The sequence below is a fragment of the Lycium barbarum genome, chromosome 5 (genome assembly GCF_019175385.1).
Source record: "Lycium barbarum isolate Lr01 chromosome 5, ASM1917538v2, whole genome shotgun sequence".
NCBI lineage: Eukaryota > Viridiplantae > Streptophyta > Magnoliopsida > Solanales > Solanaceae > Lycium > Lycium barbarum.
This window is the reverse complement of record NC_083341.1, coordinates 121,787,488-121,814,799: the sequence shown is the minus strand read 5'-3', so window position 1 is coordinate 121,814,799 and position 27,312 is coordinate 121,787,488. Positions and strand designations below refer to the sequence as shown.

General features: G+C 34.5%; 2 protein-coding genes across 2 annotated transcripts; both read left to right on the top strand.

The window, feature by feature from the left end:
- The first annotated feature begins 17,583 nt into the window (after window positions 1-17,583).
- Window positions 17,584-19,664, top strand: LOC132642673 (exocyst complex component EXO70C1-like). The gene has a single exon (XM_060359749.1). It carries the CDS (start codon window positions 17,648-17,650, stop codon window positions 19,439-19,441), a length of 1,794 nt encoding a protein of 597 aa, XP_060215732.1. The 5' UTR covers window positions 17,584-17,647; the 3' UTR covers window positions 19,442-19,664.
- Window positions 19,665-26,139: 6,475 nt separating this feature from the next.
- LOC132642672 (glutaredoxin-C1-like) lies at window positions 26,140-26,842 on the top strand. The gene has a single exon (XM_060359747.1). It carries the CDS (start codon window positions 26,245-26,247, stop codon window positions 26,641-26,643), a length of 399 nt encoding a protein of 132 aa, XP_060215730.1. The 5' UTR covers window positions 26,140-26,244; the 3' UTR covers window positions 26,644-26,842.
- The last annotated feature ends 470 nt before the right edge of the window (window positions 26,843-27,312 follow it).

The following is a 27,312-nucleotide window of genomic DNA, read 5'->3' as shown; positions in this document are numbered from 1 at the left end:
CACACTTGGGGATTGAAGATTTGAAGAATTTGATAAGAAATTTCTTAATCCTTTACTCGTTTCTTTAATTCCTTGCTTTGTATTGTATATCTAAGTGTGTAGAATTTTATTCCATCACTTTAATCTTGTTTATGAAAATATTCATTTGCAAAGTTGGATGAAATCTCTTGTTATGCTTATGTATTGAATGATTTTTATTTCCATTGAAGTGACTCTTTGTTGTTTTAATTAATCTTGTTCTTTAATGTTTCTTGAGGGATTAGCTAACTCTAAGACCCGCCCATTTAATTCGATTTGAGCTCGAGAGAGGAAGATTGAGTTTGGAAAAGATTAATTAATAAGAATTTGGGTCATTAAATCCCATCTAATAACTTGAGCTAAAGATAGGAAAGTTACTTGAGATCATATTGATTGTGCTTAATATCACACTCTAAGGCTTGAGAAAGCTTAGAGTGAAATTCATTGATTGGTCGAGAGACTTTTGATGAGATTTTAGAAATCATTATCTATTAACATAAACTCACTCATAGTTGTAATATTGTGAAATACATTGGATCATTACTTGAGCGTAATTTCCTTTGTTATCCATACTCGTGACCCTTCATCATTTTACTCGCTTTCTAGTTAGTTTTATCTTTGTTATTTGTTAAAACAAAAATCAAATATTGAAAAAGTGTTTGGCTTAGCGTAGTTGGTGATAATTCCTTACTTGTTTAAATCGCCTAGTATATTGTTCCCTGTGGGATCGACCCCGACTCATAATTGGGTAAATTATATTGCGACGACCGTGTACACTTTCTCTTTGAGGAGTGGATTTGGACGTTATCAATTTTGGCGCCGTTTCCGGGGAACAATTTGGCGTATTTGGGTTTGTTTGGGATTCAAGCTTGCTTGCTTTGGTCCAAACTTGTGAATATATGTTTGTGATTTTTCGTGTTTCTTTCTGTTAGTTTTTTTTTTGTTATTTATTTTTATACTTGTGTCACTATGGCATCTTGGAATGAAAATGGTTTTGACGGTTGCAACCCATATTTTGATGACCTATGTCCATATTGTGGAGGACCCCACTTTTGGCAAGATTGTGTAAATGCTCCCGGGAGAGAGATGTGTGCACCGTCTCAATCCTATGATGAAAATATTTGCGATATATGTGGCGGTCAAGGTGGACATTGGGGTGATTGTCCCAATTATTTTGCTCCCCCTCCCCTAAGTTGTTCTAACGAAAATGCAAGTTGTGCTTTTGAGTTTGGTAGGAACAATGACATGGCAAGTGAAGGACAAAGTGTCGGATTTGAAGGCATCATGGCAATGCTCCAAACATACTTAGATCGGGAAGCTAAAATGGAGAAAGAGCGAAAACTCATCCAACAATTCATTTTAGAAAATGAAGAAGCTATGAAAAGAATGAATGATTCATTTGAGGATGTCAATTCCTCAATTGTCATGGAAGTGTCTACTCCTCAAAATGAATTGGTTGAAGAAGAGATTTCAAATTTAAAAGATGAGCCCGAGAATTCTTGTGACCACAACGAAAGTCGTGAAAGTGAAGAAGTGGTTCAACTTGAAGAAGAGCAAAACTTTGAAGAAGAAATCTCCAATTCTCAAAAAGAAGAAGTTGAGGAAATTTTGAAAAGCATAATGGGGAGGAATGAAGAATATGGGCAAGTCTTGATCAAATTATGGGAAGAAGTTCAACATGGAGATGATGAAACTATCCAAAATGTGTTTCTCACCATGGAAGAATTTTTACAAGGTTTGGACGACTCTCACAATGAAGAAAAATTTGACAAAGTGAAAATTTTGAGCCAATATTGGCTAATGAATCAAGCTCAACAACTTGAATTCTATGGGGATTACCGTGAAGGCTTTTCATGGATGATGGAAGAATTTCTAAAAATTCATGTTGAGCAAAGTCAAGAAGTAGGGCTACTTGAAATTGCTATTCGAGAATTGGAGACCGAGTTGAATGCAAAAGTTAAAGAATGTGATGCTCAATATCAAAAGGCCATGGATAGTAGTTTTGAGTTGGTTTTCAATAAAGAAGGGGTCAAGATTGATTATCAAGAGCTAATGGTGAATTGCCAACCGACCAACCCAAAAATAATGCAAGATGCCGAGATTAAAGAAATGATACTAGAGTTGCATAAAAAAGTTTATGAAATGGTTTTGGAAGACTCTATTTCATTTTTGGGTGAGGATGTCAAAGATGAGGCAAATTTGGAATTGGGGCGCGTTGGATCACATTCCAACCATTTTTCCACATTGTGCTTGGTTGATGATATGGAAGTTGAACTAACCGAGCCTATGGAGGATTATGGAGATGAAGAAGAAAGCGTCTTTATTTTGAAATTTGTAATACCAAGGAGACAAAATGACATTCCTTACTTAAAGGCCAAGAAGTGCAAAATGCGACATTCGAGAGTTGGCCTCTTTGCTTTCCTACCACTGCCTCATGAGCATCACTGGAACCTTGATTCAAAGTTGGGGCGAAAATTCATATCTTCCAAGTGGAGGGAAAAGTGGTAAATGTAACCGTCGTGCCGCAACATTAAATTAAGCGCTTGGTGGGAGGCAACCCATCTTTTTATTTTTTTTTAAGTCGTTTTCAAAATTTTAAGTATAGGTGCTCCTTTGAGGAAAAATGTGGAAACTCTTGGCTTGTTGGTACTAGTAGAGTTAGTCTCTTGCATGTGAAATGTTGAAATGTGATACCCCTCCAAATTGTTTGTGAAAGTTAAAAAGCAAGGTGCATAGAAAAGAATGATCTTTGTGACAACTTTTTGGCTCATTTGGTGACTTTATACCAGCTAGATAGGTTTACTTTGGATTATGAGATATTGTTCTATTTGTTCTTGCTTAGGAAGTGAAATTGATCCATCTTGACTAGTTCATATGTCATGTGTGTGAGTGTTTGTTGAATAATTCTTGTGCTTACTTTTATCAGCTAGAACTTGCCCGGTTAGTCTTTAAATGCTAATTTTGATTATGTTGGTTGGAGAGATGACCTTGGGCTATCTTTGTGATTTTTTAAAAAGCCTATTTGGCCTTTCTAGCCTACCATTGCATAAATAATATTACTAGTAACCCCATTTGAGCCTATGACCTTTTCTTTGATTGCCACATTACAAGCTTTTACCTTTTTGATGAAAAGTCTCTCTCTTTTGAACCTTTTTCTCCTTGAACATGAAATTGTGAATTTGAGGTCAAAATCCTAAGTTGGGGGTGTTAGTGTCGCTTGAGAAGTGGTGAGGCTTGGTGTTGTGGAAAAGTCAAAAGAAATGAAGAAAATTTGAAAAATACAAAAAGATTGCAAACTTTTTGTGCAAAAAAATGTATCTTTGTGAAAAAGGAATTGGAAAAGAACAAAAACATTAGAAATCAAGAAAATGGTTGCACAAAAAGAAGTTGGAATAATTGGGGAAACTAGTATGCAAAGGAAGGAGTGATGTTTTGAAATGAAGAGGAAAGTAGACAAAAGGTATTGTGTAGTGTTCAAGGAGGGCATAGTCACTTGTATCTCAAATACTTATCCTACCCTTTCCTAAGCCTACATTATAAGCTTAAAAAGTCCCTATGTGATCTCCAACCGAATGTTCTTGAGTTAGTCATGAATGAAAATAAGGGCAAGCTTATGGTGTGATATTTGTTAGCACTAAAATTTCTTTGTGGAGTGAGTGACTTTGGGTATATGTCCCTTGTGATGTTGTGAATATAGTGATTTTGAGACTTTCTTTCTTGTGACGGCATATGGATTATGAAAGATTGGTGATGTTGAAAAATTTCAAGTTAAGTCAAATGAGCATATCTAGTAAGCTAGTGGTTTCGAGTCACTTATTGAGGCTTGAGTGTTGTTGCTTGATTGTTTTGAATCTCTATTGTATTTTGAAATGAAGGAGTTAGTTGGTTAAAGGTCACAAGCTTGGACCCTAATTGTTGGTACTAATAGAAGCTATGAGAGTTGTGCTTAATTGAAGAATGTGCTTTGAAATAATAGTAGCACTACCTAAGCTTGTATTGATGGATCCTCATTGAGATTTTGGTTTTGATTTGCTTGAGGACAAGCAAAGACTTTAAGTTGGGGGTGTTGATAAGTGGCGATTTTACCACTTATTACAACCTCTTTGCTTTGGTTTTTGTGTTCTTTATCTATGATATAAGGCTATTATTTGTGTGTATGGCTACTATTTCAGGCACATTGAGTCATGGAGAGAATTGGGATCAAACCAAGTGAAAACTAGCAAACAAAAGAGCAAAAATAAGCTAAGGACACAGGATAGCAAGGCGTGTGACTCGCAGGAGTGTCCTGTGATTCGCACAGTTGACACACGGCTTGTCAGCAAAGGAGAATAGAAACTTTAAAGGAAAAGCATCGTCCATGAATCACGCGATTGACTTACACGTCTTGCCCGTGAATCACGAACCTGTCACGCGTTCTGCCCGAAGACTAAGAAGCTGAAACGTGCAACGCGTGAAACATGTGTGAAGCGCGTGACTCGCACGCTGCACCTGTGGCTCATCCCGCGAATCACAGAGGAGGCACACGGGGGTATTTTTGTCCAATTCTCTTGCACGTTTTTTAGATGTATAATAACTCTTCAAGATTTTTGTAATGGATGATCTTTGGCCATATTTACAAACTTTGAGAGCTAGGTTTTTGCATCCACACTTGGGGATTGGAGATTTGAAGAATTTGATAAGAAATTTCTTAATCCTTTACTCATTTCTTTAATTCCTTGCTTTGTATTGTATATCTAAGTGTGTAGAATTTTATTCCATCACTTTAATCTTGTTTATGAAAATATTCATTTGCAAAGTTGGATGAAATCTCTTGTTATGCTTATGTATTGAATGATTTTTATTTCCATTGAAATGACTCTTTGTTGTTTTAATTAATCTTGTTCTTTAATGTTTCTTGAGGGATTAGCTAACTCTAAGACCCGCCCATTTAATTCGATTTGAGCTCGAGAGAGGAAGATTGAGTTTGGAAAAGATTAATTAACAAGAATTTGGGTCATTAAATCCCATTAATAACTTGAGCTAAAGATAGGAAAGTTACTTGAGATTATATTGATTGTGCTTAATATCACACTCTAAGGCTTGAGAAAGCTTAGAGTGAAATTCATTGATTTGGTCGAGAGACTTTTGATGAGGTTTTAGAAATCATTATCTATTAACATAAACTCACTCATAGTTGTAATATTGTGAAATACATTGGATCGTGACTTGAGCGTAATTTCCTTTGTTATCCATACTCGTGGCCATTCATCATTTTACTCGTTTTCTAGTTAGTTTTATCTTTGTTATTTGTTAAAACAAAAATCAAATATTGAAAAAGTGTTTGGCTTAGTGTAGTTGGTGATAATGACCCCGACTCATAGTTGGGTAAATTATATTGCGACGACCGTGTACACTTTCTCTTTAAGGAGTGGATTTGGACGTTATCAGTGTCTGAACAAGATGCCCAATCGGCATCGCAATAAGATAAAAGGGCAAAACTTGGGTTAGATGACAAAAGAATACCTTGGCCTGGATCGAGTTGAAGGTACTTCAACGCTCGCATGGCAGCAAGAAGATGCGATTTACATGGCCATTGCATGTAATGACTGAGCTTGAGCACCGGAAAAGCCAGATCGGGTCGGGTTTGAGTAAGGTAATTAAGCTTACTTACTAGATGTCTAAATAAAGTAGGATCTGTTATAGGTGTATCCATGTCTGCTATTAGTTTGTTTGAAGGGTCAAGGGGAGATGTGACTTTGGAAATGAAACTGCAATCAACTCAGCAAGTAGATCCAAAGTGAATTTCCTCTGACTGATGATAAATCCTTGTAGTTCTTTGATTATTTCTAAACCAAGAAAATAATGTATGTGGCCAAGGTCCTTTACTCTGAATTCTGAGTGTAGAAAACCTTTAATGTTGTTGATTTCCTTGATGTCATCCCTAGTCAAAATTATATCATCGACATAGACAGCTAGGATTGAGATAAGGCCTTCTGATTGCTTAACAAATAGGGAATAATCATTCAAAGATATTGTATACCCCTTAAAGATCAAACCACATGATAATCTAGAGTATCATTGTCTAGATGCCTATTTAAGGCCATATAGAGATTTTTGCAATAGGCAAACATGGTAAGGAGAAGGAGGAGTAAGACCTGGAAGAAATTTCATGAACACCTCTTCCTCCAAAGTGCCATGTAGAAAGGCATTATGAACATCAAGCTGTGCAACAGGCCAATCTTTCTTAACTGTCACAGCTAGGAGACACCTGATTGTAGTCATTTTCACAACAGGTGAAAATGTTTCATTATAGTCAACACCCTGTTTTTGAATGTCCCCATTGTCTAACTGTAGGTGCAGGTGGGTTTATAATTGGTGAATCATGAGTAGGATAATGTGGTTCTGGGTGATTTAATGGAGAAACAAGAGGAGAATTAGGGGCTGAAGGAGAAGATGGTTCACTGTTGTGAGGGAAGAAAGGAGTGATGTCAGGGTTACGTGTATTATCTTAAGTAAGAATTGTAGGATCATGTGTAGGGAAAATTGTGGAAGTAGGATGTGTTGATTGGAAAGGGAAAATAGATTCATGGAAATGTACATCTTTAGATACAAACACCCTTTTAGTTTGATGGTCCAATACCTTATAACCCTTTTGTTATTGAGGATATCCCAGAAAAACACACTTAGTTGCCCTGGGATCAAATTTCCCTCTTCCTTGAGTTAAAGTGGAAGTGTAACACAAACACCTAAAAGACCTCAGATATTGATAAGATGGTATAGTCCTGAAAAGAACCTCATGTGGACACTTGCCTTTGAGAACCTTAGATGGCAATAAATTGATCAAGTGAGTAGTTGTTAGGACACATTCTCCCCAGTAGGAAATAGGTAGTTTGGACTGGAAATGAAGAGCCCTGGCAATTTCCAACAAGTGCCTATGCTTTCTCTCCACCACTCCATTTTGTTGGGGTGTGTAGACACAACTTCTTTGATGGATAATACCCTGACTATTTAGGAACTAGGCTTCTTGAGATCCTGAACCCAATTCAAGTGCATTATCAGACCTGATGCACTTCACCTTTTTACTGAATTGTCTCTCTACCATAGATAAGAAACATTTTAACACTGGAAAAGCATTGCTCTTTGTACTAAGCAGAAATGTCCATGTACCCCTACTATAATCATCAACAATAGTAAAAAAAAAACTTAAAACCATTATAAGTAGCATGTTTATAGGGTCCCCAAGTATCTATGTGAATTAAATCAAATATGTCTTTACTTTTTATTTGACTGAGAGGAAAAAAGGATCCGGTTTGCTTAGCTTGAGGACAAACATGACACACATAATCAGAAACAGCAGGAACTTTGATAAAACTTAAATGCTTCATTACATGAAATGGCAAATAACCAAGTCTTATATGCCATAGAGTTACATCAGTACTAGCATTTGCAACAAGTGGAAAAGAAAATGACACAGAATTGAAATTGGCAATGCTTTCCTTTTTAGAAGAAACTACATTGCTATTGATATAGGAACTAGACTTAGGATGAGAAGGCTACAGTAAGTACAGTCCCTCCTTGACTTCACCAAAAGCTTCTACCCTCCTCAGTAAAGGGTCCTGCAAAATGCACCCATTGATTATAAATAAGAGATGACATCTAATTTGAACACATAATCTGTTTACTGATAGTAAATTATATTTAAAAGAAGGCACATACATAACATTTTTAAGAGTAAGGTTAGGCAGGATTGGGACACTCCCTGTATGAGTGACAAGTAGCTTGAAAGAGTTAGGCAAACTTATATTGAGTGGAACAAGGAGAGGAAAAAGAGAAATGAAAGAGTTTGAGTTTAAACACATGTGCTCAGAAGCACCAGGATCAATTATCCAAGTGTTAGAATTAAAAACTGAGAAACAAGTTCCTGAATATTTTAGTATGGTACCAACTATGGCATGTGGATCTAGTCCTGAAACTGGAACATGTGACATCTGCATTTGTTTAAGTACTTGTTCTATTTCAGTTCTTTGTTCCTTGTTGAAATGTTGGAAACTGTTGTGAGAATTTTGCCTAGAAAACAAATCATTTGTCTCTTGGCTCTCCTCACTTATCATCCATGCATTTTCCTTTGTTGTGTTTGGAACATTCTTCCTTTTGTTGAACTGGAAATCATCTGGAAATCGCACAATTCTATAGCAATCATCTACCCAGCGTCCTGTTTTGAGATAGTTAGTACAAGTAGCATTGGGGTCATATTTTCCCCTTTTTTCCTTTGGTTCTGAATTGGTTTATTGTAGACCTAGGAGGATATGCTTGGGTGTTTGAAAATTTCTGGGGGTAAACTTGGTTGTTTTGGAATTTTTGTGGGTAGCTTGCAGGTTTTGAATAGATTTGTGTTCTAGAAGATTGTCCCAGTCCTCTAAATTTAGGTTTTCGTTGATTTGCAACCATGAAAGAAGAAGAATCTGAAAAAACTTGTGCACTCATATGAACTTCTCTTTGACTTTAATCTTGAAGTAGCAAGGAATAAACAGTGTTCATGCTAGGGAGAAGGTTTATCATCAACATATTCCCTCTAGCTTGAGTATACACATCATTTAACCCGATTAAAGAATGGATCAACCTCTGATCCTGAACAGATTTAGACAACTTCTCCTTTCCCTCACATGTGCAAGTGCAGGTGCACACAATATCAGAGTTCAACCAATCTAACTCATCCCATATCCTTTTGAGTTTAGTGAAGTATGTAGAAATGCTAGAGTTACCTTGAACTGACACACTCAGTTCCTTTTGTAGGTGATATAGCTTTGTTCCATCTGATTTTCCAAACCTCTATTAGAGACTGTCCCAGATTTCCTTTGCTGATGTTGAATATATCACACTATCAGCAATCTCCTTTGTTAAAGAGTTCAACGGCCAAGCAATCACTATGTCATTGCAAGAAGTCCACTGCAAGAAATTTGGTGACTCTGGATTTGGACTTTTGCAAGTTCTATTGATAAAACCCAGCTTCTTCTTTGCAGAAAGAGCTATCAGAATTGACCTTCTCCATCCTGGAAACCCTCTACCATCAAAGACTGTGTTAACAAGGTTTGTTCTAGGAGAATCTGAAGAAGTGAGGTGATAGGGGTGACTTGGACCATATTTTGGATTGCTTTGTGCATCAGCAACACCAGCAGTGATGGATCCTTCAGCCATTTTGTCAATGTGTTGATTTGAAATTTTTTGATGTGGTTAATGAGATTGATTTCTGATAGAAAATGGATCGAGCAGTCATTGCTCTGATACCATGTTGTAATTTGAAGATTGAGAATAGGAAAATTTTCTGTTGTATTCCCTTGATCATTCATGATCATATTTATAAATGTGTGTGTACAAAAATAAAACCTAGAATGCAAAATGTAAAAATCTTGGTTGTACACTTGTCTTTATCTAATTTATTGTACTATGTCTATGTAACAATATTTGATTCCTTTCTATAGCTTACCATGTGCCTGTCACGTGTGCCCTCTATGTACAAATCCACGGTCAGGATTCCATCCATCATGAGATGAAATTGATGCTTGGATCATCGCCACGTGTCCTCCACTAATGGGTTTTCTATTTGGTAAAGTTGAGTCAATTTTGGCTGAACTTGTACTTATTTTTCTTGTCTGATTTTCTATCCTTCTCTCTATCGACTTCATCTTCTTCCTTGAGCTAATTGAAGCAGCAATTGAAAACTGCTTCTCCTTTAATGGTTTCAGCTTCTCATAGTCATCAACATGTATTTCGACAGTAAATCCTTATGTTCTTTACTTACCAAATAGTATCATTTAAGAATAAGTTATATGATCTGCAACAGCTTTTGCCTTTTTTTTTTCGTAACTAGGAAAAAACTAGGGATCACTGTCTGCCCAAAAGGTTTGACGGCGTTTGAGTAATTTGTTAACACACACAAAACATAAAAAACACAGTACTTATAATACTCGGAGTTTGTAAAACTATTCAAGTTTGTCATTCATTAATAGTTAGGTCAAATGTATACCCCTATCATTATAAAATTGATCCAAATATGCCATCATTTACAAAAAACGGAAATCTTCCAACACACGGTTACAAGGGGAAAATGTCAAATTTACCCTAAGTTTGCGTAATTTTACAAACTTCTTTTACTCACCCACCTTTCATCATTGCTCTAAATTAATAACCACCAAAACCAGTGATTCTTTCTACTCTGAGAAACACCACATGAAGAGCACTATTGCTCTACCGCCATTTCACCCCGGCACTCACAGAAAGAACACAAATTAAATTATTCACATAAAATTCACTACATTCAACCGATCTCTCTAACACCTTCATATTTATCATTTGGGAAAGGGGTGAAAAATACCTCTGAACAATTCGAAATGGATTTTTGCTCTCTATTTTGTTTTTGACACAAAAAATACCCTCGTCGTTAGTCAACTAGCTCAAGTATGCCATCCGCACTAGCCAAGTAGCTCAAAAATGTCCTTTTCACTAACGATATTTCTAAAAAAGAATCGAAAAAAGTGAATCAATTTTGTCCTTGAATTATTAGAAATGAGGTGATTTTGACCTTATTTTTTTCTTAATTTCTTGGGAGGTTTGAATGTGTGGGGAAAATAATAGACAAGAAAATAAATAGTAGAAAAACTTCCCGTTTCAACAAACAGAAACAATGACACATAGTTTTCTTTTTCTTCTGGTTCCTTACACTTTCGGTATAAGTTATTGCTCTGAACATGAAATCATGTACTTTTCTTGCATAACTAGTTTAAAATTATTTTCTCGTATTAATAGTAATGGATGTATTTTGCTAAGTCTAAAAATAATGTGACAAAAGAAATCCAATTCAGTTGTACCTTCGCTTGTGATATTACTTAATTATTATAACATTAAGTCATTCTAGATTTCAATCAAGAGTTTAATAATTTCGAAAAAAAATTCTAGAATAAATATTTAATTAAAAATTAATGTTAGTAACTAAAATTTATATTATATAAAATTAGCAATGTATAAAGAAATTCATTTAAAATAGTCAAAGTAATATCATAATCTCTAAAATAAAAGTTTACTCAATCTTTACAATTAAGAGCACTTGTACCAAACTTTAAATGGACGGTACAATCATTCCATTTTGAATAGTTCAGGGCACGATTGGCCTTTGTTCCTTGCTTTGAAGCACCGGTTAGTAAGAAAGATATTTTGCGTCACTTGCCTAATGGGGAGGACATTTTTAATCTATTGACTAATGACAAGGGTATTTTTATGCCAAAAATGAAACAAAGGCAAAGTCATCCTATTTCAAATAGTTCAACCAAAACTTTGGCCCTTTTTCCTCACCTTTTAGTCTTGTCACCATCTATCACTGCCGTAAGACCCCCAATCCTCAGTCATTATAGTCCCACCTTGACTACCACAATTTGTTGCAAATGACTTACTAGCTAAATAGTGTACCTAGATTTTTTTTAGTATACGAGGTTGATGTGGAACTTTGACATCACTATTGATAATCTAAAAAATTTGGTGATGTAGTTGTGTCGATGGAGTTCCAACGGGTGTGAAAATGTAACTTGATGGTATAATTATTCTTTATAACTCTATTTGAGTTGTATTTAGTATGATATTATGTTTGACGGTGATTAATTTGAGCTGGGGGATATAAAGACATTTCCGTTGGAGGTTCTCTTCAACGAAGAAGATTAAATTTCTGATACAAGAGTATATTCAACTCTAACTATTAACTAAAGAGCAAATTTGGACCATTTAACAAAATTCAGGAGAAAAATCGTACTTTCCTCTTTCAAATTCTTTCGAAAGGTAAATTAATTGTTGGGATCGAAATAACAGGGTATCATGCGGAAACTAACAGTTGTAAACTTTGAATGACGATAAATCAAAAACAAAAACTAGTATACTAGATATGCATAATCTTTAATATGGTTTGGCCAATAGCCTACACATATGAGAAAACTAATACAAAAGAAAGATTAAAAACTATTGAGAGAAAAATCTCTCCCTAAACAAGACTCTCTAGACTACTACGTTATGGATGCTATTGTGTTGTAGTTGTGGGAAGGAGGCCTTCAATCTATAGATGTATAAAACTTTTCCCGCAGGACAAGAAATAGCTAAATATGGAATGACATTATATTTTCCTTTCAGGAAAAGTAAAGAAATTTAATAATACTTCGACTTTTTTTCGAAGGGAAAAGTAAAACTCAAATATGGTAAGAAAATTAGGGCAAAAACCCGTAACAATAATAAGTGTGGATAAAGACCATTCACGGGATATAAATTAAATTTGTTTCTCAATGCATAGAACCAGGCTTGAACTAACTAAAATAAACAAATAATGTAGATGAAAATGCCATGATTTTGGATGAATATATAAATTACAAAGTTGGAGCTGACAAAATGTGGAGGTTCTAGAATGGGCCACATCTAATTGGAAATTATGCCACCGACAACAGAGGGATGAATGGTTCTCCTGAATTCCTAGTGGCCACGACAAATAGTTCTTACCAGTAATTTTGGAGAAAATAGTCACATTCAACTGGTAAATTATTGAAACTCAGAATCCCTTAGATATGCTTTAAATTTCAAAAGGTCTTTGCATATTTCTTACTTTCATACACACACATTCTTGCGAAAGAATTCATAACTTGCATTCCACACTTTATATTTCCACATTTTTTCCGTTCATCATGATTGTTGACTAATGCTGGATGTCCAAAGTCTAAATTCTCAATTATAGTCAAATCACTGAACGAGTCATTACAGCATAGTGATAATACAGAACTTTTATTTATTATGAAGTAAAATTTGATTCTCTTCCTAATCGATTATTGTTTAATGAAAGAGTTTATAATCGTTCAAAAAGAAACGGTAAAGTTAGTACAAGAGTGAATTAGTATCTCTTGACTAGAGTTGGCTAGGTAGGAATATATTACTTATCTGCTATCATAAAATAAATTCTCACGGGTTGATTGATCTAGTTAACTTCATCTACAATAGTAGAGACAAATAGAAAAAAGTAGAATATAATTGTCCACTCGATAAGATTCTTCCACTTTAATTCCACTTCCTTTGTATTCAAGCATATCACTCATTTACCCTTTTATTCTAGATAAAGGAAAGGGAAAAGGAGACGAAAAGAAAAAAGCAGCTTCATAGAGACCTGTTGATCAGTTTAGCAATATTTTGGAATTGGAATATGATTCCAACTATGTATAAACCATGATCACATCCATGCCCCATAATAAGGCAATGTAACGGCAACGAAAGAGAAATAACTTAGTAACACCTAACATTTGATAGGATATCATGCATGTGCCACATCTGAAAGCCTGTTGCATGTTCTTTTCTCCTATTGTTTTACTTACTCCGATCTTGTTTTTGATAGACGGATTCAGAATTTAAAATTTATGGGACTCCAACAATATTAAATTAAAAAGAAAAAGACAAAAAAATAAAGGCATGTGCCAAAGGGGAATTGAAACCTCATCAAGGAAGGCGGCAAAGATTAAACAGGTTTCATTTCTGCCACAAAGAGAACAACCTCCTTTGTTACTACTAATAATTCTTACGTATTTAATGGAATTTCTCAATATAAATACAGGGTCCGCGCAGAATTAACTGGGTTCCAGGTAACCCCCACTCGATACCCTATATCCGCCACCCACTTGTTTTCATTTCTTGGTAGATGCCAGAGACTGGCTATTTTTTAATTTTTTGTTTTAAGTCGAATTAAATCTAACTTTATTGATCCTCAAATAAGGTGAAAACAATGATACTAGTAAATTAGTTACATAATAGAAAATTGTAAATTCAAAACTGAAATGGAACTAGCTCATACTTTGTTTTAGAAAAATAGAAATAAGAAAGTCAATACTGTACAAACTATTTTGAATTATTTTACTATAGTCGGTTAGGATGACATTCATCAATATCTGCACTAAACTAAGTTCACTAAAGTCAAAAGAAGAAACATCTTAAGTTTTTGTAATGTTATCGTTTGCCAAAAATCAGAGCCGGAAAATGTTATGAAGAAGAAACAGAAGTAGAAGGCAAATGGGAAAATTACAGCTCAATATCTTTGGGCGATCTAGTTTACAAAATGATTAGTAAATGCATATGTTTTGTATATTTGTACTTAAACATACATATAATATACATATGACATACATATAGTATACATATACTATACATATGACATACATATAGTATATGTATAATATACATATCAGTGTGTAAATTTTATATATTTGGCCGACCATACATTTATTAAGTTTCCCAAGGCAAATCCTGTGGATGAAGAGGGCCAGGCCTACCCCTAAAGGTAGACGTCAAGCAAGACCAGCCCACTTGTCAAGTTTATGGGCTTGTGGGTATGTATCAAGCTGCACGGTTGAAAAGAAAAGGATTGGTATTTGATGCCAATAATATTCTAAAGCGGTTACACCGTGCCAAATCCCCCATATAAAAAGTAAAAACACACACCCAACATACATATGGCATACACTAGTTTTTTAATTATAGATCCCGTGCATAATGTACAGTTGATAGCTTTGCAATGTTTTAATGCAAAAGAACAATAAGCAAAGACATAACTAAAGGAAAAAGAAAGCAATAAACTCCAAAAATAAGTTTATCATGAAAAATCCAAGTTGACCTTTTAGATGGGATGAAAGTTGATTGGATTTGAAAAAAACACAAATCCACGTTTTGGGACTCTTTATGGAGGTTGAGAGTCATAAATAAACTTAACCATTTTTTAAGGAAATGTATGCTTAATTCCTTACCTGCAAGTGCTTGCTAAAAGAGTATCAATTATTATCGAGAGAAATGAGAATATGTAAGATATGTGTTACTGAAGAAGAGGAAATTGAGCAATATGATTTTTAGATGTCGTTGGGCTTATCTTGTATGGAAACTAGATCCGGGAAAATTTGATAAATGACTAACGTGGAAGCCTTATTTTTGTTTTTTAGCTACATTTTACCTATTTACATCATGTAGCAAACATATAGCAAAACTCAGCACTTGTTACTTATTGTATTCGCGTCGCTGTATTCATGAATACAGTCATTAAAATTTGCTGAATTTTTTTATTCAATTTAAATGTATTCAAACTCAACTGTATTCATTGTAGCTACTTTTACGTTGTATTCACTTTATTATATTTAATCGGTTGTATACAAAACACAGAATTTTGCACTAAAAAAGTTAACGAATACACTCAAAAACTGAATACAAAGAAACAAAATTCACTCTATTCATTTGTATACACTTCAAAATTCAATGTATTCATTTGTATACAAGAAATAAAATAACAAATACACTCAAATACATAATACAAGAAATAAAATAAACCCAAACACTGAATTGTATGCTAAAAAATTAATGAATACACTGAATTGTATGCTAAAAAATTAATGAATACACTAAAAAAGAAACAAGATTTTTCAGATCCGGCACCGGAATCTGACCGGAAAAGCCACCGTCGGCCAAATTCCGGCAAAGCAACATCTAACCAAATCTGAGGTATACCGGATCTGACGTATACCAGACCGTCATCATCATCATCATCATCATCACCACCGGACCGTCATCGTCATCAAACATCGGATCCGCCGTCACCGTCATCAACACCGAATCCACCGTCACCATCATCGTCATCATCACCAACAGAAAGTTAATGAAAGTTGCAGCCACCAAATCGACTTATATAGAAAGTTAAAAAACAAGAAAGCAAAATAAAAGCAACAGGGAGGGGGACGGCTGTGATGTTGAGTTCGCCGGAAAAGACGCCCAAATTATGGTTCACCGGAGCAGTGGGGGAAAAGGGGATAGAGAGATGGGAGGGTTGGGTTGGAATGAAAGTGAATAGTGTGATAGTGGGTATTCTACTTTCAATATATATGTAGCTATTAATTGTATTTAGCATATTACTTTTAGCTATAGGATGTAATTAATCTAAACTATAACTATTAAATCTAAATATGTATTAGAGTTAGTTATGTCATGTAGTTATTCCTTAATATTATGTGGCAACTTTGAAAAGTTAGAAACACTTGGTATTTTCACCAAGATAGGTCTGAACCAACTGATATTGTCTTTAAGTCACTATTTGAATATAAAGATAGTTTAGCTACTTGCTCGTCTATTTGTTTGATTGCTGTAATAATGTTTATTTTTGTTGGGGAAAAATGCAAATAACATTTTTCTATTGATCTGTGTTATAAATATTATTCAAAAAATTCAAATTGCTATTTCTGAGATATCTCAAAATCAATTTATGTTAACAATTCTTTTAAAATGACATATAGTGTAAAAAATTAAGAACCCTGATACTTTCTGGTGGCCAAATTTAAGAAGAATGAGCAGCAAGTGGGCCAGACTCTATACAGCATTCCTTTCAGTGGCCAATGTATTATTGGACATACAATGGCATATACACAAATACAATATTCATTCGAACGAATATACAAAATACATACAATAGCATACAACATAGCATACATAATTGTATGCTTTTACCGAATTGTATATATTTCATAAAAAAATATACTATTGCTTTTTGTAAAACTTTTTTTGTGCTTAACCTGGCAATTAACCCCTATTTTTGCATCTCTAAGTAGAAGTTTCTTTATTTTATCCGCCACTTGACCACCCACATTTCTTTTTTACCCTACAACATTTTTTATATCGAATCTAGTAGTGAAAATATAAGGGTACTTTCTTTTTAATATAACGTCATTTGTCTAACTAGGAATCAGACGTTTCTCCATTTCCCATTCTACGGTACCACGTGCCGCTAAAGAGACAATAAAGAGTGCAAAGAAACCAATCTACAAAGCTAAGGTCTCCAGATCTGGTCTAATAATATTAGTGAAAGTAAGTAATTTCCCCTTCACGTTAGAAATTGGACAAGAAAATCCAAAGAGAACGATTTCTTTCGAACTTTGTTTTTTTTAACGTAATTGACGGAACTAAAGAAAGATTTAATTGAACAATTGTGACAGTAAGTAAGGCATATATAGGTGGATCCATTACACATTCTTTCCATTTTAATAAGTGCACAGTTAGATGATTTACATTTGTCTTATTTTAAATTTTAAAAGCTTAGATTAAATTAACTTAACAAATGTTATTAACTATAGTTATGAGATATGTTTTAGAAAAATACTCACTAATATTGGTAAGATAAATCTCAACTCCCATAAATTTGAGGACCATTAATAGCGTTACTTGCTATAATCGTTACTTTCATTTTATATGTTTTACTTGCACTTCGAACTCTTGACCACCAAATAATGATCGGGGTTTAAAGTAATTACAAGGGGAATTAGGCATAGTGGGAAGCCATGTCGAGATCAAGTCGTGGGAAGCACAAAAATTAAAAATAATAATAATAATTAACTGGGTCAACAGTCTTCTTCTACCGACCATCTTCCGAAAATAAACCACCTGCCCTTATACACGTATTAGGAAAATAAGAAACATCTTCAAACTTAAACAAACTCCTCTAACAAATTGTCCCATCTTTCTCATTGATTAATTTTTCCGCAGTTTAATTTGCATGCACACAATAGTCTTCTAATCCCTTCTCTTTTGCTCCTTGTTATCCATTTAGAAAGAGCAAATGGAGAGTAATATTCAGAGTGGCAGTCCAACGTCACCACATGCTAAGAATATTAATGATAGGGTATGTGAAGATATGGATAACTCTAACCCCTCCGAACTCCCTGAAAATATTGAAAATTTCTCAAAAATTATAGAGTCTAGGATTGCAAAATGTAATTCAGGTGAAACTCCGACAAGATCCGGAAAGATTACTGAGGAAGAGTCTTTTTTCCTTGAAGCTGTGATGCATTTATCAAAATTGACAAATGCCATTGACAAATCTCCATCAGGGTCAACGTTATTGAGTCGAACTAATGCGGTCCTGCAAAAAGCCATGACTTTCATGGAAGAAGAATTGCGAACCTTATTAGAAGACTTCGGAAGTCATTCCAATTCAAAAGTTAATAAAAATTCACAAGTAGACGAGGATTATCCATCATATCCATTAGATGTTGTGACAAGAATGAATCGGATCGCGACAGCCATGATCTCAGCAGGGTTTGAAACAGTTTGTTGTCAAGTGTATTCGATTTCACGAAGAAATGCATTCTATGAGCAAATGAAAATGCTCGAATTCGAGAAGATAAATGTGGATGATGTGCAAAGAATGTCATGGGATTCTCTAGAAGGTGAAATCACGAGATGGATCAATGTCGCGAAGAGCTGCTCAAACACCTTGTTCCCTGGTGAGAGGAGACTCGGAGAATCAGTATTCTCGGATTCTCCAATGATCTCTCAAAGCCTATTTAACAACCTGGCACGTTCAATCGTAATTCAGATTCTTGATTTCGCTGAAGCAGTTTCCAGAACAAAACACTCCGCTGAAAAACTCTTCAAATATCTAGACATATACGATACAATTCGCGATCTCATTAATGCGATAAGTGAATCCCTTTCTATTAATGACACCGAACACCAACTGAAGTCAGAGATCTTAGCTACAAGAGATAGGTTTGGTGAGGCAGCTGTTAATATATTCTGTGATCTCGAAAACTCCATCAAGAACGACGTAGCAAGAACACCGGTCCCTGGTGGTGCAGTGCACCCCCTCACGCGTTACGTCATGAATTATTTAAAATGCGCATGTGAGTACAAAGACGCCCTGGAACACATTTTCAAGGAACATGCAAAGTTAGAGGCATATTCCACCAAGTCGAAATCATCAGTGGATGATCAAGTTGATAATAAAGAGAGCGAAAGCCCGCACGATAATGTAGCTGTGACGACGCCATTAACGGCACAACTCATGACAATAATGGACCTAGTGGACGTGAATCTAAAAGCCAAGTCAAACCTATATAGAGACCCTTCTTTACGTGACATATTCTTGATGAATAACGGTAGATACATCTTACAAAAAGCCAAAGGATCCACGGAGGTCCGCCAAGTGATGGGCGACACTTGGTGTCGAAGAAGATCAACAACCGTGAGGCAATACCATAAGAATTACCAAAGAGAAACATGGGGAAGAGTGTTACAAATACTAAGTCACGATGGTATGCAAGTGAATGGTAAGGTGACAAAGCCAGTAGTTAAAGAGAGGTTCAAGAATTTCAGCACAATGTTGGATGATATCCATCGTACTCAAAGCACTTGGGTAGTGAGTGACGAGCAACTTCGATCGGAGCTCCGAGTTTCTATATCAGCAGTGTTAATTCCAGCGTACAGGTCATTTTGTGGGAGATTTAGGCAATATCTAGACAATACAAAGCATGCAGACAAGTATATTAAGTATCAACCAGAAGATATTGAAACGTTAGTTGAAGGCCTATTTGATGGAAATCCTACATCTATGGCACGGAGGAAGACGTAAGAAGACGTAGTTTTGGTCTTCAACTCTTCACGATGCTAGCTGCACAATGAATCCTCAAATAATAATCTGATTTCAGATTTTTTTTGTATGATACTTATTTATTACTACTAGAGTACTAGTGTTGGTTCATATTTTCCACGTTTCTTTTAATTTACTGTCAGTTTTCCGTTTCTAGTCTGTTGAGGCTGGATTTAAATGAATCAACATCATGCAGAAAAGTTTTGTTGCACTTATGTGATTTGTTGTGCTTATCTTAAAATCTGTAGGCGTTTGGGCTATATTTGATTGCAGACTTGAAGCTGGGAGAAAAAATACGTTAACTTGAAAAATAATATTTGAAAAGTGAAGTTTTACTTGGACACATGAATGTTATTTAAAAATTATAAGTTTGATGAGTCAAAACCGTCTCTTTTGTTGTTTTCTGCTGGTGTCCAATATCATTTTTGGGTCCGACTATAATTTAATTCATTCCGGAAAACCCTCCATTGAGGGGTAAAATGCTCCCTACCACAGTAGCTCAATAAGCGTCCAATCACGATTTAGGTGTCAGCTTTTGATCGTGACAAACTTGATATCACAGCTCTAGATTTTCAATTTTTTTGAATTTATGGTGCAATGTCTAGTAGAGCCTTGTGGATTGGTACGAAAATGTATATACTTATTTTCGCTGCTGGACATTTTAGGAAAGTTTTCCTCTTTTTTATTCTAATCGGACTATAGGGTTAATGAAGAAAATAATCCTTTCTTTTGTTTCTTAAACAAATGATTAGGACACCTTCGTCCATATTTGCGGAGCGAGGGGGTGGACTACTAGCATAGCACGATAGGGAGGATTCATTTAATAATGTAACAGACAGACTAATAATATCTACGATGAAAAAGAAAAAGGAGTTAGAATAGAAAGATTTTGATTGAAGTAAAACTAAGATGATGGATTGATGATGCTCTGTTTCAGGTGTGCATTAAGTCGGTTCAATCAATTTTTATTAACTTGAAATAAGGTACTCTATCCGCATTCTGAAGAGTGTCAACCATTTGCACACCCTTTAAGAAAATACTAACTCTAGAAAAAAAGAAAGTAATTTTACTAAACTATTCCTAATTAAATAGGTATTGGATTTAATCACATAATACTTAATAGGGACAAATATGAAAAAATAAGATTAAATCTTTTTTGATTAGATAAGTGAACACTCTTTTTTACCAAAAAAAAAAAAAGCTAAGTGGACCTATCATGGTTTGGTGTTCACCTTTAAAAAATCGAAACCGAAATAGCCGAACCGAACTTTGATGAAACCGAACCGAAGAATCGAAATTTATACATTACCCAAAAAAATTAAAATAGTCCAGACCCATTAAGTTTAAGCAAAAAAAAAAAAAAAAACCCAATTGTAATAAGTTCTCTTTTGCTTTTATATCCCTAATTTTCCACTTCAGTTGAGAAAATCAAATATCCTTAACAGAGAAAGGTGACTAGGATGTGTCTTTAGGATTAATGTATGTCCTTTATGTGTTTTCTTAATTATTCTTATTGTATGTACATAACACCTAGTAATCCTATATTATGGTTATGGTTTCTGTTCTTGTGTATCTTGTTTGTTTGATTTTGATTTTAATTTGTTAGTTTTATGTTTTATTGCTTTTGAGAATATGAATTAGTGTAAATGAAATCGCTTCTAATATCATATCAAAAAAATCGAATTGAAAAAACCGAAACCGAACCGAATCAAACTTCAAAAAAACCGAAACCGAAAGAACCGAACCGAACTAGTTTGGTTCGGTATTCGGTGTCCACCTTCAAAAAATCGAAACCGAAATAACCAAATCAAAATTTAATAAAACCGAACTGAAGAACCGAACGTCCACCCCTAATAGCATCTAATTAAACCAAACGTTGGGTTGGATGGTCTAGCACAAAGTCCAATTTGGAAGCCCAAACTCAAAAGTAAATTTAGGTCGTAATGGCATAGGTTTAGCCTTTAAGAGATGGGAGTGAAGGCTATTGGAAAAGCTCTTAATTTTAGGTTTGAGTCCCCCTCCAGTCACGCTGCAAGAGAAGCACAAGTCTTTAGTACATTACTGTACTTTTTCCGTCCTAATTTAAATGTCTCTTTTGTTTTTTCAAATTCATTATAAAAAGGTACTACTCCCTCCATTTCAATTTATATGTATTCATTTAATTACGCACGGAGTTTATAAAATAAAAGAAAATTTTTAAACTTATAGTGTTAAATGAGTAATACATATTTTGTGTGGCTATAAATTATTGGATAAAGGTAAATTGTTTTCAAATATAGAAAAGGGTTCATTCTTTTTTGCACGGACTAATAAGAAAATAAGTTCGCATAAATTGAAACGGAGGGAATATAATTTACTAAATTATCTCTATTTAAAATGTTTTTAAAACTTGAACAATATAAAAAAGAACTAGTACCTCTTTAGTATTAAGAGTATAGTTGAAAATAATTACCACTTAAATCTTGAATTCATAAAGTGATAATTATTTTGAAACAATATATTTAAGCTAGTGACTGTTAATTTTGGACGGAATAAGCAATTTTTTGACAACTCTATTCAACATGATTTTGTACTTGGAATCCACGTTCTGCTAAAATAGACAGATTTTAGCATAAAATTCACTTGAAAGTTGTTTAGGGTACATAAATATCCATAAAGTTAAATTGTTAAAGGAAGCTTTGGGGACAAGTTAAGGAGGAATTTTATATATTTTCTCAAAATAAAAATAAAAAATAGTGTAAGCATCCGAATAAGAAAGAGTTGGTACCTTGTGAAAAAGAATATGAATATTTCGGTGCTATAGATCAATTTCCATTGACGATTTAAAATTCTTTTATACTACTCCCTCCAGATAAAAAAAAAAGAAGTTCACTTAGCCTTTTTCTCTTATATAAAAAAAAGAGTCCACTTAGCAAATCAAGAAATAATTAACCTTATTTTTTCATATTTACCCTATTAAGTGTTATATGATCAAATCTCAATGCCTATTTAATTAGAGATAATTTAGTCAATTACCTATTTTTATCTAAAAGTTAGTATTTTCTTAAGGAGTGTACAAATGGCTAAGTGGATTCTTTTTTTTTATCCGGAGGGAGTATTTCCTTTGTCCCAAAATAAGTGACATCTTAGCAAAAACTAGTCCATTAAGAAATCAATAAATATAATATGGAGTTTATTAAATTATCCCTATTTATTACTCCCTCCGTTCACTTTTACTTATCCACTATGGAGTTTACACACTCCTTAAGAAATAATAAATGAAGTGCATATTTTACCATGACACCCATATTAATTGATGTATAATTGCATTGGATTTGAAATAATTTGGAATGAGTAATTAATGCTAAGCGCAAAATAGGATTTTTTTTTTCTTGATATGCGAAAGTAGACAAGTAAAAGTGAAAATCTATTTATGAAATAGTGGACAAGTAAAGGTGAACAGAGGGAGTAGATGTATTTTTTAGAATTGAGCAATATTAAAGAGAACTACTTCTTTAATGCTAAAAGCTTAGTCAGAATTACTTGCCAATTTTTGTATTGAATACTCTTATTTTGTAACAATTTTTTCTTCTAAGCTGACAGACGGAGGAAGTAGTTACTATTATTGTACTTTTGATTTCCATTTAATGAGTGAACCAAACATTCTGCAAATTAATAGAGGGACAGAAGTGCATTGCTTACATGCAGTAATGTTTGTTGGTACTTAGAAGTGATGAGAAATTAAAACAAGTGAAAAATAGTAGTGCTAATAATGGTGCTAATAGCTTCACCTCAGCCCCCAATTTTACGGCGGATATCCCCGCATCCGAAAATTCAAGAAATGGTTAACTCAGTGCACGCGCAATCTACTTTTCTTCCTTTTTTTGCTCATGGGAACTACCACAGCATGTCTTTACTTTAGGTGGACAATCCCATTAAATTTTTTACACACCCTATTTATATATGGATGCTTTCTTTCTTTTACTTTGCTACTGTTACTTGGTACTCCTCTAGTATTAATTTCTCCCATATTCCATTGCAGGCTAGCTGCTGAGTGAGTGAGTGAGCTTGCCTTGGTATGTACAGCCTTGTCATGACACAAGTACATGTCTTTTTCAGCAATTGGCCCACGTGCTCTCCTCTTGATTTACATAGCTAAATTTAATGAACTTCTATGCCACATACTGCAAAAGAATTTATCCAATACTAGGTCACACTTTTTCCAAAGTTACCCTTTACTCACCTGAACTTATTTCTTTATTAATTTATATCAAAAAGAACATATATTTATGCAATAATTTATATCCATGTAAAATATATATGATTTGTTTAACACTATAAGTTTAAAAATCTATTTTTCTTTCTTAAACTTCATGCCTAGTTAAATGGGTTCACATAAATCGAAAGCGAAGGAGTATTATATATAGTTATTTCTAGTTAATTTTGATAATCTGGTAACGTAACTAATTACACTATTTAAAGTAGAAAATTTGACTCTTTATCTAGTTGGATGAAAGTGATGTTATGGGAACTTAATAACAAAGATTTCGGGTGTCAACTCAGTGTTGAGTTATAATATTTGAACGGATTAGAATTGGTTAAATCAATACTTATATGGTTCTTCTAAATCATTGGCCAAGTGAGTTGAAGATTCCATTGTAGCACTACCAGCCCAAATCATAAATCACTTTTCACTAGTTCTTTTATCCCCTTGTGTTTTGGGTTTAATTAATTGCTAAATATTTGATACGTAGAACAACTAGAATTATATTCGACATCTAAAGTAATTTGTTTGTCCATCTAAATAGTAATCCTTTTCTTTTTACTGTTATATGAATTCATTCGTGCTAGTAAACCAAGCTAGTTAGATAGCTATATCTTACTAGGACTAAAGAAATATTTGATACAAAAGTTATATATTTTGTATAAAAACTTTATAAGAAAAACCCGAAAAAAATGAGAAAACTCGAGGTTGATAAACCGGACTTGTGTTGGTTTGATTTGGTTTATATATTTAAAACCTGCACGATTGGTTTGGTATGGCCGTTGGAAAACTCAAACCAACTCGGTCTATGTACACCCCTAATAACAATAATATACCCAGTGTAATCCACAAATGGGGTTTGGGGAGGATAGAGTGTACACAGACCTTACCCCTACCTCATGGAGCCAGAGAGACTGTTTCCAAAAGATGCTGGGCTCAAGTGCAACACATCAAAGTAGTTATGAAAAAAGGAAATACGACAGCGACAAAAACAAGACAACTATTAAGGAAAGCAGTACAAAACATTCAAAAAGAAAAAAGAACAGTAATAATAACAAAATAGTGTGATAACTAAAACACAATAACAACAGAAGGTAACAAATATCAAAAGCAAGAAACTACATGAATAAGGCTAATACTCAGACAAACTTGATGCTTTATACTACCACCAAGACTAATTCCGCCGAAACCGATATAGTCCTCAACTGTCTACTAACCTCCTACCCTAATCCACGATATCTATATTTTTTTATATAAAGTCATGTCCCCGATAAATTGAATCATGAGGCACAAAATAAGATTTCTAATTAATTACACAGCAGTTTTCAGGTCAAAGTTGACCCCGCGACCTGCATCATGTGCTAACATTGATGATGTGAGCCTCCTTCCTCGTTTTCTCTAATCTTGTGCTTTAATTTTCCTTTTACCTTTCCCCATAAAGTCTAAAGTAATATGGTGCTTTGCCATTCTTGTTTTCTTTTAAAAAAATCTTTGTAATGTTTTCGTTTAATTTTCATGTTACCTCTCTACGACATGTAACTTTATTCAACTTCCAAACTCTATAACATGTACTGTGCTTATAATTGTTTTCAACTTTCGAAGAGGTATCCAAACTTTTTTTTCCTTTTTCAGACTAAAAATCAGTCCCATTGGAAATTGGTCTTAGAGTGGAAATCCGACCAAGAACATACTTATGATCATGAAATTGCATGGCAATGCATTGTGAATCGAGTAAAGGAAACACTTTCGGTGGTTGGGTCAACAGTAACTAACAAAATCTAAAGACCGTTGATCAACCAACCTGCGATACATGTCGGACTTTGCATTAAAGAATAGAGAATTAAGGGGGGGTATGCAATAAATAAATGAGCAGTAACACCAAGTAGCTAGCAACATGCGCAGGCATCAAATAAATTAAATTAAACTCTGCTATAAAATTTAATGTCTTGCCCGACAACAAGGACGCAAGCAGCCGTTTACTATATCCTAAAATCTCCCTCTCATAGTATCAAATTTCTACTTGGATTTCCCTGAAAAAGCCTGTACTACTTGTCTCCATGTGTAGTAGTAGTGATGTAGTACCCACACTTAACTACTTAGATAGTAAAGACTTTAATTTCCCATTCTTTTATGCGACGTATAAACACCATATAGCCGCCTCCATCTGCTGACACCTTTGCCTCTTCCCTTAATTTCTCACACTTAGTTTTTTTTTAGAGCATTACAAGTGCTTACATCTTATCTTTAATTATCGTAGTCCTTCATTAATGAAAAATTTACTTCAATATTATTATTACTTAAGTTCCATTTAATTCTCACGCACGCGTTAGCGACAATAACAGACAAATACCCCTTATTCATGAAAACATCCTCTCCCTCTACACCTATATATACCCTTCAACTTTATCTTCTTTTCCCATCATTCCAACAGCAACAACAATCCTAGGACACTTACTCACTTCTTCTTCATCTCACTTGTATTCAGTTTCTTGCTCCTTTTTTTTTCTTTACATCTTATTATTCTTCAATATAATTAACTACCATGTATCAAGCAGCAGAATCATCATCTTGGGCTGGAAATTACCACAATGTACCAACCCGACGAGGATCATCGTCCTCGTCGGACCCATTGGAAAGGGTTGTGAGGCTGGCTTCAGGAAGTGCAGTGGTAATATTTAGCATGAGCACATGTTGCATGTGCCATGCAGTGAAGAGGCTTTTTTGTGGAATGGGAGTGCACCCAACGGTGTACGAGTTGGACCAAGACCCTAAAGGCAAAGAAATGGAAAGAGCACTTTCTAGGCTTCTTGGAAATTCACCTGGTGTGCCGGTTGTATTCATTGGTGGAAAATTAATTGGAGCAATGGATAGAGTTATGGCTTCTCATATTAATGGTACTTTGGTTCCACTTCTCAAGGAAGCCGGTGCTCTTTGGCTTTAATTAAGTTTTACTTTATTTGTAGTTTTGATTTCCCTTAATTAATGTGCTTTAAGTTTTGTGGTATGTTATAGTTGATATAATGCGTCATTTTTAGCTAGTACGTAGTTTAAATTCATGGCAATCTTGGACTTGTTGATGTGCTGATACATGTAGTTCATGATCAGCCAACCCTCGTTGTAGATATAATCAAGAAACCACCTCTAATGTTGATCCTTTTAATTTGTATTTCTACAAAACTTTATTGCTCGCATTTCTTTCTTATACTTGTACGTTTATTTTATTTTATTTTCCTTTTCTTTTTTGGATTTGGATATGCATTTTCCTTTTCTCCCCCCCCCCCCCCGCCCACCCCCCGCCCACCCCTAATTTACGAGTGTGACAACATGAGTGGAAGATTATATGGGACATTTGGGAAGCTATGGGACAGGAACACCGGAAATTAAGATATATGATCTCAGAGAATGTTGGGGCATTGATAACAAATAATGTAGTGTCCCGTCAAAGAAACAATGTGCATTTAATTGGAGAAGCAGCATAAGTGCTAGCACGCCCCTATAAATATTTGTACTCAGTATATTTACAACCAGTACTGTAGATTATATTAAAAAAAAAAAAAACGTTGAAAAATCTGACTTTTCCTATTCAAACTCTAATATTTTAATTTTTTTT

What these genes read in the sequence shown, in the direction of transcription:
- LOC132642673 (XM_060359749.1), top strand. Translation starts at nt 17,648, where the DNA reads ATGGAGAGTAATATTCAGAGTGGCAGTCCAACGTCACCACATGCTAAG.
- LOC132642672 (XM_060359747.1), top strand. Translation starts at nt 26,245, where the DNA reads ATGTATCAAGCAGCAGAATCATCATCTTGGGCTGGAAATTACCACAAT.